Raw genomic sequence first — 17009 nt, 5'->3', positions numbered from 1 at the left:
TTTTTAATGGCCAAAATATAAGTACTGATTACTAGTGACATGCCCTTGTTAAAATAATGAGCTAGTAGGTCAATTTGTAATGAGTATTTTTGTTGGAAATATGTGTGAATCTCTTTATTCTTTTTTATAATTTTGAAAAAAGTGAAATGAGATAGTCGAGGTGGCGTTATTCATGCGATCGATTGTGAACGCTAAACAAATGTCCCTTAGTGTAGAAAAGTGTGGGTTCCCTAAAGATCAAAAAACCTTTTATCGATAAATTGAAAACTGTCTTAATTCGTAATATGGTGCGTAGAAGGTGGTTCTTTCGCATTTTAAACCCGATAATTCGAAGCAATATACCGACTTCTTGTATAACGAATTTTTGGGATTCTATGGACAGTAAAGAGCACAACTCCATTAAATTTTTTTCTTAGCAATGTTGAATAGTCTTTAAATTACAATCTAGCAATAGATATTAAATAAGTAACTTCCTTAAACTACACTGTCTTCTCCAATGAGTAAGCCACCGGTCTCTTAATCTTTACGTAAGTATTTCCCACAAAAAAAAAAAAACAAAAACAAAAACATAACAAGCTTCTGATTTCTGGATGTGATACGCACAAATGTACATACATATAATTTGAGTTATAGCCGAAATTAATTTCAACAATTTGGATTTCTTTATAATCGTTAGTAGTTTGTTTTTTTGTATTTTGTTGTCAGTTGATCTCTTATTTCTTACGCTTAGGTAAAAAGGGTGCAAGCGGATTTCACACAGAATAACCGACGATTATGTTGAAGTTTTGGTGTGGTATTGCTGAAAGTAAGAAAAACTATGTCCAACATTAAGAGTTGATCGGGGCAGAATCATTTTGTGGTTGGTGTTTTTGAGCTGTCTTAATGAATTACTTTCACTTGGACAACTTACTGATAATCGACTTCCCTTCCGAGATTTTTTACCTAAATTAACTTTGCCTTAATTGTTTTACACAATGACGATTGGTGTGCTGTGGAAGGAAGGTGTTGTCTGCGGCTTATTGAATCGAATAAAATGGAAAAATACTGAGGTTCGATGGATGCATAAAAAGGTCATAAAAAGCCTGCGGATATTTCACAAGAAGTTCGATGTTGGTATTTATTTGAGTTATGTAAGAAACAATTAATTTGGTTGATTGTAATGATTGTAAAGGGTACTTCATTTTGAAACATTAATCGGCATTGGCCATGATGTGGGATGATTATATTTAAAGGGAGGTCGGAGTGTAGTAGGCACAGCTTGTGATTCATGGAATGCTGATATTCGACATTATAGTGTATCGGTCCATTGATCTTTGGATGAAAAAAAAAAAAAACAAAAAAATCTCTTCCATTTACCTGCGCAAGCATCTATGTCACGGATCGGCTAATATAAATGTTCTGTAGGCAGATTTCTTATTAGTGTGACGTTGTTAGACTGTTTACTTGGACCAGTATTAAATTCAAATATTTTATTTTTTACGCCTTTTTATACCCTATACCACAATGTGGAAAAGGGTATTATAAGTTTGTTTTGGTAAAAATGCATGTAACACCGCGAAATATTCGTCGGAGACCCCCAATGTGGTATACCAATCTTCATATCTCGTCGAGATAAAGCGATTTTGAGATGTGTGTCCGTCCGTCCGTCTGTCCATTATAAATTGTAAACACGCTCCAGGCCGCAATTATGGACCGATCGTCACGAAATTTTGTATGGAGGTCGGGTTCAGATCAGAATAGATCCCTATTCTTATTGGTGATGATCGTGAAATTTTAGCGGGTGAAATGGACCAAAAACATAATATTTATCCAATTTTATAGCGGCTCTGTAGGTCTCAATAATAGCCCGATCAACGCGTAATTTTAAATAAGGTAAGAGTATATCACAAAGGAGAAGCTTGCAATTTGAGATGGCGATCGGATAATATTTAGAGGGTTAAATGGACCAAAACTTTTGTGTGAAAATTGTGAAAAATTTTAATATACAGCTTATATCTTAATTCCTGGAAGTGACATTCCGCACAGTTGAGATATACTTGAAAGTGGAACGCTTGACCTTTCAATTGATGCCAATTATGCTGGTGTGCATGATCAGATAACAGAGTTACAGCCTAAAATATTCCGTTATTTGTTTGTAGTGTAATAATAAACACGCTAGAAGTCGCAATTATACATCAATGGTCACGAAATTTTGCACCGGGTAAGAGTATAGGTCGAAAAAGATGCCTACAATTTTGAATGATGATCTGATATTCTTTAGCGGGTGAAATGGACCATTACTTTTGTATGAAAAATGTAAAAATTTTATTTTTGGTCGATATTTTAATTCCTTGAGGACATATATATTTCGCAAAGTATATATATATGGAAAAAAAACTACTAACCTTTCCTCTGATGTAAATTGCAATAAAGTGTTTGCTAGATAACGGGCCTACTGCCTAATATATAATGGGTTCTGTGTAGAGAACCACATTTTTATCCCATGCTACATATTGTCTCTCCAAAAGTTTATGTAACACCACGAAATATTTGGTATGCAAAAATTCATATCTTGACGAGATAAAGCGATTTAGCGATGTGTGTCCGTCCATTAAAAATTGAAAACAAGCTTAAGGCCCCAATTATGGACCGATTGCAACGAATTTTTTAAGGAGGTTGGGTTCGGGCCAGAATAGAATTGATTAGTTTTTGGTGATGATCGTGGGGATGAAATAGACCAAAAACAAAATTTTAACCAATTTTGTAGCGGCTTTGTAGGTCAAAATAATAAATTTTAAACAAAGTTTGAGTTTATGATGAAGAAGAAGCGTACAAACCAACGTGCAGATCAGATAATACTTAGCGGGTTAAATGGCCTGAAACTTTTGTGTGAAATTGGTAAAAATTTCAATAACGTAGCGGTTAAACAACGGAAGTAGTAGTACTACATAAGTGGGTTTCATTACATTTTAGTTTGTGTGAACTAAATTTTCCCCTCCTGCTACAAAAATGTCTTTGTCATGCTAGATAACTTTTTGGTTTTGGTCATAAGTATTATACATTACATCTCTGAAATTTGATAATTAGATTTAAACAATCATTGAAAAGAAGTTCCGTGGAGAGCGATTGTCCAGGGATAGTGGTATAGGGTATCCCATGGTCGGCTCCGTCCGACTATAGACTTTTCTTACTTGTTTTTCGTATAATCGTTTCCAATACCATATTAAATAGGTGAAATTAGATATTGTCACCTTGGCTGAAAACTCGTATGGTATTAAAAGGCTTAAATTATACGTTTCCTTTGTTATTGTTGATCTTGCACTAGATAAATTTGTCATGGCTTATCGTATCTGTTTCTCAGTACTGGCAATCTCAGACAGTAGTATCAAACATTTGGACTGTATAAGGCGGAATTATTTTCGAAAAATATTCGAATTGTGTTTAGCATTTTTAATGGCTATTCCTGAAAAGATAGAGTGGAAGTCTACTGTGTGATGGTAATGGGCACTCAATACATTCGACGGAACCCCATGCCACATCTTCAGACCAATATCTTTGTCATTATCAAAATGTCTTTGGGTCTGTCTATCTGTCTGTTGTAATCATTCTATGGCTAGTACGCTCTTTGCACCGGAGTGTATTTTTTCCATAGACATCCCAAGTTCGAAGATGGGCTATATCGGCCCTCAGCCTTTAGGCTAACACTTTCATACACTACGATCAAAATGTGCTTCATCGAAATAATGGTTTTACACCCCAAGTATGTTTGGGCGAAATCCGTTTCAGGCAATTAGGGGTCGATTTAGCCGTGGTAGTCCGTATGTATGGCTGGCTGGAGTGCACGATAACTCTCGAACCGATAAACTTATCCGACCAAAAATTTGGCATTTGTAATATTTCGGTCCACATCTTCGGATACCTCCCCCACGAGAGTGTAAAACTTTTTGCTAAAATAGTAATCACGATAACTCTCGAAGGGTGTTTTTGCAACAACATGTATTCGCTGCTCGAATTACATTGGTTTTCAGGATCATGTCTATACTACCATATAATGGACCGAAAGCAATAAAAACAGCGCTCAGCAAAAAAAAAATATTGATGATCACAATTAGAGTTGGGCAATCTAGTTCCCGGAGCGGATCGATCTTTCTAGTTCCTTTTCCCAAAAGGAACTAGGTCCTTAATATATTTCCAAATAGTTCCGAGACCGATATAGTTACACGAATCTTTCTCTTTCATCGTTCTTTTCGTTCCAAATAGTTCCGAGACCGATATAGTTCAATGAATCTTTCTCCTTCATAGTTCTTTCGTTCCGAGACCTATATAATCTACCGAATCTCTCTCTTTCATTGTTCTTTTTGTTTCCGTCGTTCCAAATATTCCCAAGACCGAAATGTTTAATCGTTTTGTGGATGAATTGACATAAAAATAAATAATTTACAGCGAATAAACAGCGAGGAAGAAAGATCGATGTATGCGTTAAATTATAGGAACGAGAAGAGCGAAATGAACTACAGTAGAAATCGCTTATAACGTCGTCGTTTATAACGTCATATCGCTTATAGCGACGAAATCCAAAAGTCCCGAATTTCCGCCCTTTATATTCCACACAAATAAATATCGCTTATAACGTCATCGTTTATAACGTAATATCGGTTGTAACGTCGGTTTTTTATGAAATATTTGAATTTTGCTATCGAATCATACGAAGAAGGAAATTTTCTCTCAATAATTTGTTGTACGTATATCTTTTTCGAGCTCCATCGAACAACGAAATGCCAAGCTTATGTACAACATGTTCGAAGATGGCGGTCCCAAGTCAATTAAGCTTTAATTTTTGCCACCCAATGTTTTAAAACCCATGAACCAAGGTGGAATAAAATCATTAAAATCGCATTGCTGGATCAGCAAATATCCACTATCCTGGCAAGAATAGAAAAGGATCAAAGTACGAAATTAAATGTGTTAGATGGCGTGGGGATTGTTAATGGCTCTTTGAACAATTTTGAAGACATCTTCATTCTAATTTCTCCCAACCTGTAGAAGATATTGATTAATTAGTTCCCATCGATGCCAAAGTTTCCACATCTACCGTATATAATGACGACATAATGTTAGAAGTTTTAGATGGATTCTAACGAAGAAATTGGGGATACTACAGAGACAGAATTTCAAATGCCGTCAGTGTCAGAGGCATCTTTAGCTGTAGAAACTCTTGTTTACTCAGAAGATGTTGCAAACAAAAATGTGTTTTGGAAATCCTTTCTGAGTTAAATTTAAAACTTATATCGGAATTCAAAAATACAAACTAAAATAACAGACTATTAGAAATAGAACCATATCCTATTTTAAAGTGATATATCTGCTGAAGAATGAATTTAATATCGTTATTTTTTATTATTTGGTTTTTAATCATTTATACTTATGTATATGATTTTATTTATTTACTTAATAAAACAACGTATTTATACCCAAAAGTCACTATAAATAATATAATTTTACCTCTTTTAAAAATATCGTTTATAACGACTATCGCTTATAGCGTCCGTTTTTGACCGGTCCCTTGACCGACGTTATAAGCGATTTCGACTGTATATGAACTAAAGGAACTATATAAACGCAAGAGCTGGATATAGTTCCAACAGTTCCTTGTCCGGAATAGTTCCTTGGAACTAGTTCGTTCCGGAACTACACAACTCTAATCACAATGACTTAAAAAATAAGAATCCGATTTGGCCTAAACTTTGCACATATAAAAAAAATCGGACAACATCTCGATACAATCTTCACAAAAGTTTAACAGTTCGCTTAAGCGCAGTTTAAGGGCTGTCTATAGATCGTTTTGCATTTTTTACCGAATGTACTCCTGGTATTCCTGTTTTCACCAATATTATATTTTCCGTGGGCAACTCCATGCTTCCTGAAATAATGGTCCTAGAGCTAAAAATCCTACGGTAGCCAACTAAAGGGCTGGTGCGATAAATAAAAAAGATGATGAATACATTTGTGCGAAATGTACTATATGGAACTATCTAGCTCACTACGCAGTTCCAATGGCCCACATCATTTGTAGGAACAAACTGCGTATACGTTATATCACATGTTAATTTTTATGACGTTACTCATACGTTTTGAAACTTGTACAGTGAACTAGGAATTTGATTACCCAACTCTAGTTCATATATGGCAAACTATCCACATGACAACTACCTCCAAACATCCTACACAGAAAACAAATTTTCGATTTTCCGGCGATAAAAAATTGCCATATTGACGAAATTCGATAAAATTATTCGATCACAAAGTAAAAATTCAACTGATAAAATATTTCACATATTGACTAAAATATTTATCGATTTTTTATATTGAACTGATAAAATATTTCACATATTGACAAAAATATGTATTAAAATATTCCAAATATTGTATCAGCATTAGAATAGCTACCAATAAACATTAGGGTTATAACTTCTTTGCAATTTTTGCAAATATTAAAAATACCACCGCATAGCCGCATAGAGCACCAAAAACTACTATAAAATACGGTGTCATTTTTTCTCTATCGCGAAAAAAGTTTCCGCACAAAATGCATTGAAGTTCAGTAATGCATTATTTAATTTTATTTGTTAAAATGACATATAGGCTTTCCGCAATAATTTAATAATAGTTTTAATCTAATTTAAAATCAATATCGAACCATTCTCGACGGATTTGGCTTTCGGGTTTGCATTTAACAAAGAACAACCAAATAATTGTTAATATGAACATTTTTTATCGATTGAAAAAAATGTATTCAACAATTTTTTTCATTAAGAAAATATTTTGTTTTTATCAGGCACAATGTGGAATATTTTAATAAATATTTTTGTCAATATGTGAAATATTTTATCAGTTGTATTTTTACTTTGTGATCAAATTATTTTATCGAATTTTGTCGATATGACAATTTTTTTTATAGCCGAAAATCGATAAATTTTTGATTGAATCTTTGAATGTTTTAATCAAATGGCTAAACTTTTTTTCTGTGTATCGTACCTTGATAAGGTCATCTGCCAGCAATTTTCAAATCGCAAAACTTTACAAACATCAATTTTAGACGTTTTGTATTTCTATGTATGCTCAAAGGGATACAAATAAATCATGGTCCGCGAGGGCTCATATTTTTTCTTTAGCAATTGTTTCAACATAAATTTGATTCTCTTTCTGAGTTTCTAGTCAGCATATATACATATCACTGTAATTTTTTACGATGTTTTTTACACTTGTAAGGAAGTTTTATGTTCGAAAAAATGTCACTGTTGATAAATTTTGATGTTGTCTACCCTGAGAGTCGAACGTAAGCATTCAGAGTGCTAGGCGATGATCGACTAACCATTACACGACATGTGTTAAATATTGAGGCTTAATTTGTAAACTACTTTCAATCAAATTCTATGTCAAGCAACCAAAAAAATTGTATAAAAGACTTATTTTTTCCACAGGGCTTCTTCATACCATCTTTGAAGTTTGATCTCGATTTTTTGTACTAAATTTTCACTAAAGTAGCACAGTATTATAGTTCGGCAACACTTTCATATTTACAACAATACTAAAGTATTACATTTATAATAGATTTAAAAACTGGACAAATTCTCTGCACACTTACAATCCAATTCGTCGAAGAACTTTGCCTCTTTGGGCAATTCCTTTTGAATGGCTTGTTTTAGTTCCGGACTGACAGCTTTATTGTAAATTGAATTGTAGTTTTGTGATGCACAAACGATTGCTAGACACGTCCATAGTGGAATGAGCCACTGCATTGAGTAGCTTAGCATAGTCGGAATTTGGGAATTCTTCTCTTAATTCACTAATTTCGAATGAGAAAAATATTCGTTGGCAAATATTTTAATTTTATTTTAAGTTTTTAATATGTAAAGTACATATTGCGGGATAAAACGATAATAAATATTTTGCACTAATTGGCCTGGTTATGACAAACACTTCGAATGAACGCACAATTATTGCGGCAATCAACCTGAATGGGTTGTTGTTGGTGCCGGCAATGAATGAAACAATATTTTTGTTTAGATTGAATTTTGTAATTTGCTTCTTCTTTGGTTTCGCTCGAATTATTCACATTGAATTTTTGATTTTATGCGGCTCTGGATTGTCAACACTTGTAAATGCAAATTGGTTTGAAAATTCGCGTAATTATTTTGAATTGAGTACGGTCGCGTTCATGTGTGAGACGGTGTTGTTGGCGGTGGTGAGTCGCGGTAAAAGTTGCCGATAATATTGAAATGTACTCCGGTGTAATCGATCAGTATGCGTCAAGTTCGAAATAACTAATAACACTGGACGACAATCAGTTCATGCCAATCCATGGACGAGCACATGCTCGCTCTTCAATAACGATGCCACTTCTCACACATGGCAATATATGATTTTCGTACTCACTGGCGGCGGTTTTGCCTAAAGCTCAGCTTAACTCTGCAATATGAACCACAATAACCGCCAGAGAGTCGAACAAACAAACAAAAATTAACAGTCAAATGAAATCGAAAGTGAAGTGAGTCAATGAAGACAACAACAACACCGAATGAAAGATACGCGTTGTCGCATTAAATGTTGGGAGGGGATGGGTGGATGGATGGATGCATTGACGGACTTGTTGTTCGCATATTGGCACAATGACGGCATGACTACGACCAGCAACTGCTGCCGCTTTACGAAGCGTACATTACAACATCGGCAATGATTGTAAGCGCAAATGTACGGTATTCCCACAAAACAGTGCAAGCTTCAAAGACAACTGCCGATGAGAATAAAACCAAGCGATTCTTTATGAACGTCACATACTGCATTTAAAGTAAATGCAATCAGCTCTTTCATATAGAGAGCGCAATGTTTGGTGTGAAATGGGAGCTTTTTAAAATACATTATTTATCTTCTATTCATTCTTCTAAGGATACACATACATATGTATATTTATATGTTTGATTCTATTATTACGCTCAATAATAAAGCCTACAGCCAAACAATTCTCAACAACAATAATAAGGATAATAATAAGACATCCAACACCTTAGTAATCACTCGTCCAACCCATGACCTTGTGATCTTACCTGGCTTGATAACCATGTTCTGTCTCAGAGTTGTGAACCTCAAGGGACAAGTTTTTATCAATGAAATGAAATAGGATCTCGTTTGTAACGCTAAGTCCGAATATCGTGTCAGTGCTTGGTTGAAATACTCAGGAAATGAGGGTTTTTGCTACCACTAAAAAACTGTGATATTACCTGGCCTGGGAATCGAACCCGGGCATTATTCAGTGGCCAAGGCGGACACACTATCCATTACACCACAGTGGAACCTAAATTTGTTATATATGAACGGTTTTGAATTGTAGATAAAAATGAGGTGGCATTACTTTGTAATGTTTTAAGTAATGACTAACCGATTCAAATATTTGCTTATGTGTGTTTTAACCTTTTTTGTGTTCCTTATGAACTCTGCAAACGATTCAAATTTGAATTGTAATTTATTTTTTGATTTTGATTTTTTTTATCAAATTCTGATAAGTCAGAAGTAGAAAAACCGCATCAATTATAGTGTCATGCTGAACTGCAGCTTAATTTATTTATTGCATAACTTATTTAGTCTTGAAATCTGTGTGTATTGGACATGTAACAGCTACATTTGTTTTTTTACTATTGACTGATGACTGGATGATGCCTGAGGTCTTTGAAATCTGTTTCTTGCCTTCTTTATGATTTGACAATAAAAGTTAATTTTGTAGTTTGACATGTTGGGGTAGGTTCGGTCGAATCAATCTGAGTTTATTTGTAATCAACGAATGACAAGTCACATTCCGAAGAACATTTTTAATTATCATTCATGCGGAACTGCATTTTATTTACAGCTGCAGCTTATTTCTTGTTGCATAACTTAGTTAACCTTGAAATCTTTGTTTTATGACACATTTAATCCGTGTGTTTGTTTTCATTTTCGGATGACCGGATGATTGACAGGTTGGTGGTTGATTGGTCGGTTGAATGACGGTCTTCTCGGTCTTCTGTTTTCATTTGTATTTTGTAATCCAAGGTATGTTTCCAATTATTACCAATAATGTTTATTTATTTACATACGTTCGTTCATGCAAAGGCATATGTATACAAACATCTGCTTATATGGCATTACATACAAACGTAGTATGTATGTGTTTCGTAAGACAACAGAAGTAACTGTGACAATCTGACACTACAAAATGTAAAAAGTTAAAGAAGACGCAAGCGTGCAAGCAGCCCCCAAAAATAAGAGAGCCATGGTCGATATAAGTCAAACAAATTTAGTTGTTAAATTCAATGTGTGTTTGTGTCAGCGTATAACAATGAGAGTATTAAACCGCACTTTACCAAAACAATGACAAATAAATGCCAAATTACCAGATAAACAAAGCAAAGCAAAATGTGTACATCGCCTTCGACTCCCACTGCACAGTGACCATAAAGTAATATTTTTGAATTTAAAACAGGTCGACAGAAAAATAGTCGACATCGTCAGCGTGTGATGGTACAAAAAAAGAAGAAACAATAACAAGAGCAGTAGACTCAATGCGCTAAGAACATATCCCTAGTTTTACAAATAAATTAATAGGTATCATAAACAGGGGCCGAATTTTTCTACTGATAGACTTACTCAAAACAATCTACACAGAATGAAATTATAGCATTTTAACATTCCGGGGCCCAAATCTCCGGAAGTATTATTTTCTCGTAGCAAAAAATGAATGTTGTAGTCACGATTACAATTTTGAAAGTGGATCTAGTTTTGAGAGTCATTCATTTCGATAGTTATCGTGCCAAACAACCACTTTGTTGGCCACCGTAGGATTATTTATGACAGGAAACATGGGCTTGCCACGAAAAAAAACATATATCGTTGTAAGAAGATCTACCTTCTATAAAAAATTCGAAACAATCCCCGAGGAGCCCTTTAACTGCACTTCAGCAAAGTTTTTCTTTTTGAGTTTGTCAACCCTCACATCCAACCATTGGTCCAACCTCTGTATATCATAGTATTTCACCCAAGAAGGTATATATGGTAGATACCTTCTTGGGTGAAATACTATGATATACAGAGGTTGGACCAATGTCAGTCACTCCTTTATAAGTTGGTAACAGTAGGATTTTTTAAGCTTTTGGTCCTTTATGTCTGGAAGCATGAACTTGCCTCAGAACAAGTAAAAAAGTGTCAGTCGGCTTTGCCGACAGATATATACCCTCAGCCAATGTGAAGCGAAACTTTCACCTCCGGACAGATCGAATGTATTTAAGGTCTCTTCAGAATTTTGTGGCCCTTTTTAGACATTTGAACTTGCCGACAAAAACGTGGATTAGGAATAAACTGCACTAATTCACAAATGTTGAACTTTTGTAGGACAGGTACCCTTAGGGATGACCGATATTGGCCATTTTAGAAGTTAAACTAAATTTTGATAAAATATTAGGAGATCCAAAGTTAGGACCAAATTGGTTGCCACATTCAAGTGATATCGTCCAAGCATTTTAGTGACACTTTTTAAACAATGGGGAGAAGTACCGAAAGTTGTGGACCGGTATTGCCCATGAAACTAAGTTTGGATATAATATGACGAAGACCAAATTTTGGACCAAATCGGTTGAACAGTTCGAGAGTTATCGTGCTCTCCGACCGCCACATATGGTGACATAGGGGGTTTTTACACCTTTCGGGCTGTTTTCCCAAGAAATATGGACTTGCCCATGAAAAAACGTATACCGTCGTAATGGAGGCAGCGAATGCAAATCGCTTCAACAAAAATCAAAGTGATTCGAGAGCAGGTCTTAAAGTGAACTTGTTCGAAATTTTGGTAGGAGGTACCAGAAGGAGTAGACACATATAGTCCATATTCGAACCTGATCTATATCTGGTAGATGTATTAGGATGTGCAAAGTATGGATTACATCGGTCACTCCCTTCAAAATTTATCGTGCGCACAATTTTTCCGAACACTTTTGAACTTTTGTGGGGGAAGTACCTGAAGGAGTGGACCGATATGGCTTATCTTCGAATCTAGACTATGCTTGGACAAAATATTACGAAGGCCAAATTTTGGACCGAATCTGCCGATCCGTTCGAGAGTTTTCATGCACTCCAACCACTACACACGGTGTCATAGGGGCTCTTTGCAACTTTGAGGCTATTTTCTCAGGAAGTATGGACTTGCCCCTGATGAAACTTGTACCGTCGTATGGGGGGAAGTAAATGAAAGTTGTTGCAACAAACAATCAAAGCGATTCGAGAGCAGGTCCTAAACTGAACTTATCCGAAATTTTGTGTGGGAGGTACGTGAAGGAGTGGGCCGATTGAGTCCATACTGGAACCTCATCTAAGTCTGGTAGAAATTTCACGATGTGCAACGTATGGACCAAATCGGTTACACCCTTCAAGAGTTATCATGCCCACAAAATTTCCGAACATTTTGGAACTTTGGTGGGGGAGGTACCGGAAGGAGTGAACCGATATAGCTCATCATCGACAGACAGACGGACGGACACGGCTAAATCAACTCCAAATTGTCTGAAACACATTTCGTCCAAACATACTTGGGGTCTAAAACCATTATTTCGATGAGACACATTTTGCCCGTATGAAAGTGTATATACCCTTTCTAGCCTAAAGGCTGAGGGTATAAAAATATTATGTGGCTGTAAACAGGACCAAAAGAGAACCTTTGTTTAAATATGTATGATCCTTGAACAACCCTTAAACTGTTAAGAGACATCTATTTGTGGGAGGTATCAGAAGCAGTGGAGCGATATAGTTAATATTTGATCATGATGTACGGAAGAAATATTAGGAGGAACAAATTTTGGATCAAATCGGTCGATTTCGAGAGTTATCGTGAGCACCATTTTAGCGAAGAAGAAGTTTTTCGAGACCAAATCAGTTGAACCGTTCGGGAGTAGTCGCGATCCAGGCCGCCAGACAGACAGGAATAAATCGACAACGAATTGTCTAAAACGGATTTCGTCTAATTTTCCCAAATAGTTATGGCAAGAATTTGAAAATTGTCCAAGAAGTTTTATAAAATTTTTGGGTAGGAGCCAAAGAACTGGACATAAACTGGATAAAACTTTGGCTACATGAATAAAATCCCAATAGTCAATAGTCATTTAAGTTTTCGGTCATTATCTCAGGAAGTATGGAAGTGCCCGCGAAACAATATTTCATTGCTATTAGCAGCACATGTACTACCTAGAATATTCGCCTTAAGCTACACTTAAACGATCATTTTTAACTTTTATGGTGAAGTACCAGAGTGGGGACCATCTAAAAATTTAAAACCAAATGGGTTACTCCCTGTGAAAGATATTCGGCGCATCAGAACGACAGAACGAGGCGACATCGACTTTAATTTGTCTGAAAGGAATTGGGTATTACCATATGTACTATATCATTATTTCGACGAGGCACCTCATTAGCTCTGGGGGCTGAAATTGTCCATTAAGGGTCCACAAAAACAGACAGTACAACCAACATTTACTTATAATATTTCCAAATTTTCAAAATTCAACTTTCCCATTTGAACCACTGTGCAGAGAGGCAAATGACTTGGAGAGACGACGAACCAATGAAATGTTTATTTGTATATATGTAAGTACATCTTTTATATGTATGATGATATGCATTCACATAAATATAAGTACATACGCAAATAAGAGTTGTTGCCTTATTTTTTTATTGACTAACAACAAATTATGTCATTTGGCCTTTAATACTGCCAATTTTAGAAGAAATTTAGGAAACTAGCACAGCGTTTGTAATGACAATTCAGAGGCCATTTACACTTAATAAAAGCAACAATTGCAGAAAAACAAAAACGAAAGGCTAGGGAATCTCCAAAATATAAACACATTAGATGGTATTTCTGGGAATGAAGTTTCCCGCCATGGTGTAGTGTTTGTTTATTATTTATTTATATTTGGCTGCAAATTGTTGATTTCAACAAGGTCAAACTTATTACGAAAGTAAGTTTTGTTATAAACGATTAACACTTATTAAGGGTAAATTAAAACAGGGAAACGTGTTGTAATCAGAACAAGGTAGTTGTTTTGTTTTACTGTTACTTATTTGAATTGGAATCAGAAATAATGTAATGAGACTAAATAGAATTCAAATAAAGACCATTCAAATTAAGACCATTAAGACCATTCGACTTTTTTTCTAAATAGCAACAAAACAATGTAGCTTTGCATTAAATATTAGTCAATAAATAATTTATTTGGTCCTTATGAACCGCAGATATATTTTTTATTGCCTGAAAGAGCGACATCAAATCAACTCAGCTTTTTACTACTCTCTTTATTTTGTACGATCTAAAAAATCAGTTCATCTATACAAAAAGTATGTCATCTACCTGCAAACCACACATCTTAGTCATAATCCAGTGGTAAACGTTAACGGAATTGGAACATCTTCACACTTACCGCCATGCATAATAATTTGTTTATCGTTTACTCTGCCCGCAGCACAGAAACGTCAACGAATTGTTGTGTAATATGATCGTTGTCGGCTGATTTGGGAATGCTGTCAACATTTCGTCTCTCTACTGCAGTCGGCGGTCACAATATCGACGCTGAAAGACAACGCTTTGTTTTTCTCTTTCGTTTTTATGGCTATAAAAAATAAATTAAAAATTTATGATTTGTCATTGTTGTAACCAATATCTGACCGACCGTCTGCAAGGTCAAACAAATATTCCAGAAACTAGTTTTTAGCCTTCCGTTGTTAGGTTTGTTTTTCTTTTTCAGTTTTTATGTTTGCATTAGAGAAAGAAGTTTTTTAAATTCCAAAACAAACTACGATGTGTAGATAACGACTGTTGTGCAGTATACACTAAGAAAAGTATAAAAACTTATGGAAGGTGAATTTATTTTCAATTTCGTCCCACTCCAAATTTTTACCTTGCCTGCTACTGGGATTGAACTTGCGAACATCTGATTTGTAAATACACACACTACACAAAAAACTCTTGGTATGTTGCTGCCAATGAGCGTTGAACACACAACACTTGGTTTTCTAGTCGGACACACACATTACACGCCACCTTACTCATTGCTTAGTAAGGAGTAAAATAAATAGTTTTGCTTTAAACATTTTTAAAGATATAATCCGTTATTTTTCAACCTACTGGTAATTCCTAAAGTGGTAGGCTTATATTACTTTGTAATGCGTTATTCGGCTTATGTGACTCCCTTTGGTACGACGCACAATGGTTCAGGAATCGATTTTCCTGGCCAAAAATCAAAATTTTGTTTTGTCAAAGATATTTATTTTCTATATGGGATTCGATAGTAAACATATTGAAACTAAGGAAACCAAAAAAATTAGGTCAAAATATTGCAAGGTGTGGGCGTGGTGTGCCCCTAAAGACGAACATTTTCCCCATTTTTCAGAAATACGTAATTTTTGCAAATTTCTGGAGAAAGACGTAGCTATTTCTCGGAAACTATAACATATGTTGTGTTCATTGTTTTTTTTTTTTTGTAAGGTAGGCAGGATTGTGGCCTTTAAAAATCGTTTTAGTAAATAACCGTAGCGTTTACACAACATGATCTGTTTTATTTTTTCTCCGATACTAAATTGTATGAAGTTCCAAATTTAGTGGACTAGAACTTTTGTGGAACAACATGGAACAAAGTTCTGTTTTCACAGAAAGATGCCCGAGAGTCTCCTCTTTTAGCCCATATATACTTTTGTACCCGTCCCGTTCCATCCGTTTAACACTTTTTTCAATTTATTGAAATTACATGGTTAAAATTGTGTGTTTTTCTATACTTTTTCCATATGAATTACAGCTTTTTGATACAAATTCAAATTTTTTTGAGTATATGAGTTTTTATACGAGTTATATAAGTTTTATAAAACCCCAAGGAGCATTTTTTTTTAATTTTTGAAAAAATTCAAATTTTTTTGTAAAATTTTTTTTTAGAATTTTTTTGAAAATTTTTTTTTCGAATTTTTTTTTTATTTTTTTAGTTTTTTGGTAATTTTATTGTTTATTTGTTGTTGTTTGACCATCATTAATACATAGGAAGATATAAAAACCACAAAAAAACGCATATTTTGATAAAAAATAGTTTAAAAAACCCAAAAGTTGAATTTTGACCTTGAATTTCTCCGCAACTGCCAGACCGCCTATGATTCGTCTGAAAGCTGATTGTGTTATCTGTCTAACAAAAAAAGAATTATGAAAATATCTCTATCCGTTCAAAAGTTACAGAATTTTGACCAGGAAAACCCCATTCTGAACCACTGTGCGACGTTCGAACTCGACGATAATATCATACCTTCATATCTTTGATTTAAAAAATTTATTTTATAATCTGAGGTGCTCCTGGAAAATATCAATTTTTTTTCTTGATCCTCAAGCTTACCTCAGATAGGAGAACTCATTAGGGCGTCACAAATATTTTTTATACCCTCAGCCTTTAGGCTAAAGAGGGTATTTACACTTTGATACGACCAAAAATGTGCCTCATCGAAATAATGGTTTTAGAACCCAAGTATGTTTGTACGACATCCGTTTCAGACAATTTTGAGTAGATCTAACAATGTCCGTCCGTCCGTCTGTATGTCTGCCTGTCTGGCTGGCTGGTGCGCACAATAACTCTCGAACGGATCAATCGATTTGGTTCAAATTTTGGGTATCGAAATATTTTGTCCAGATTTGATTGAAGTTCGAATATGGGCCATATAGGTCCACTCCTTCAGGTACCTCCCCCACAAATGTTCAAAAATTGTCGCAAAACTTGTGCGAACGATAACTCTCGAAGGGAGTAACCGAATTGAACCAAACGTTGCATATGGTAATACTACCTCTAGGCATACATCAGATTCGAATATGGATTATATCGGTCCACTCCTTCAGGTACCTCCCACACAAAATTTGAAATAAGTGCAGTTTAGTGACACCTCACAAATCGTTATGAAATTTTTTGTAACAGGATGTTCGTGCGGCCCCCGTT

At 35.1% G+C, this 17009-nt stretch overlaps 1 protein-coding gene and 1 long non-coding RNA gene across 3 annotated transcripts in view; one reads left to right on the top strand and one right to left on the bottom strand.

Annotated features, from left to right (window-relative positions):
• LOC141405774 (serine proteinase stubble) overlaps positions 1-8314 on the bottom strand; it is a 39534-nt gene extending 31220 nt beyond the window's left edge. Inside the window, exon 1 of one of the 2 annotated variants that reach the window (XM_073990465.1) lies at positions 7625-8314. In XM_073990465.1, the coding sequence (XP_073846566.1) occupies positions 7625-7793 (169 nt within the window). In that variant the 5' untranslated portion in view covers positions 7794-8314. The remainder of the gene's footprint in view (positions 1-7624) is intronic. The other variant, XM_073990464.1, reaches the window with a different exon arrangement.
• LOC141404851 (uncharacterized) overlaps positions 1-17009 on the top strand; it is a 312536-nt gene that overhangs the window by 210016 nt on the left and 85511 nt on the right. The window lies entirely within an intron of this gene.

Source organism: Musca autumnalis, unplaced genomic scaffold, assembly GCF_047663935.1.
Source record: "Musca autumnalis isolate F117 unplaced genomic scaffold, ASM4766393v1 scaffold_5, whole genome shotgun sequence".
Taxonomy (NCBI): Eukaryota; Metazoa; Arthropoda; class Insecta; order Diptera; family Muscidae; genus Musca; species Musca autumnalis.
This window is presented reverse-complemented; position numbering and strand designations above follow the sequence as displayed.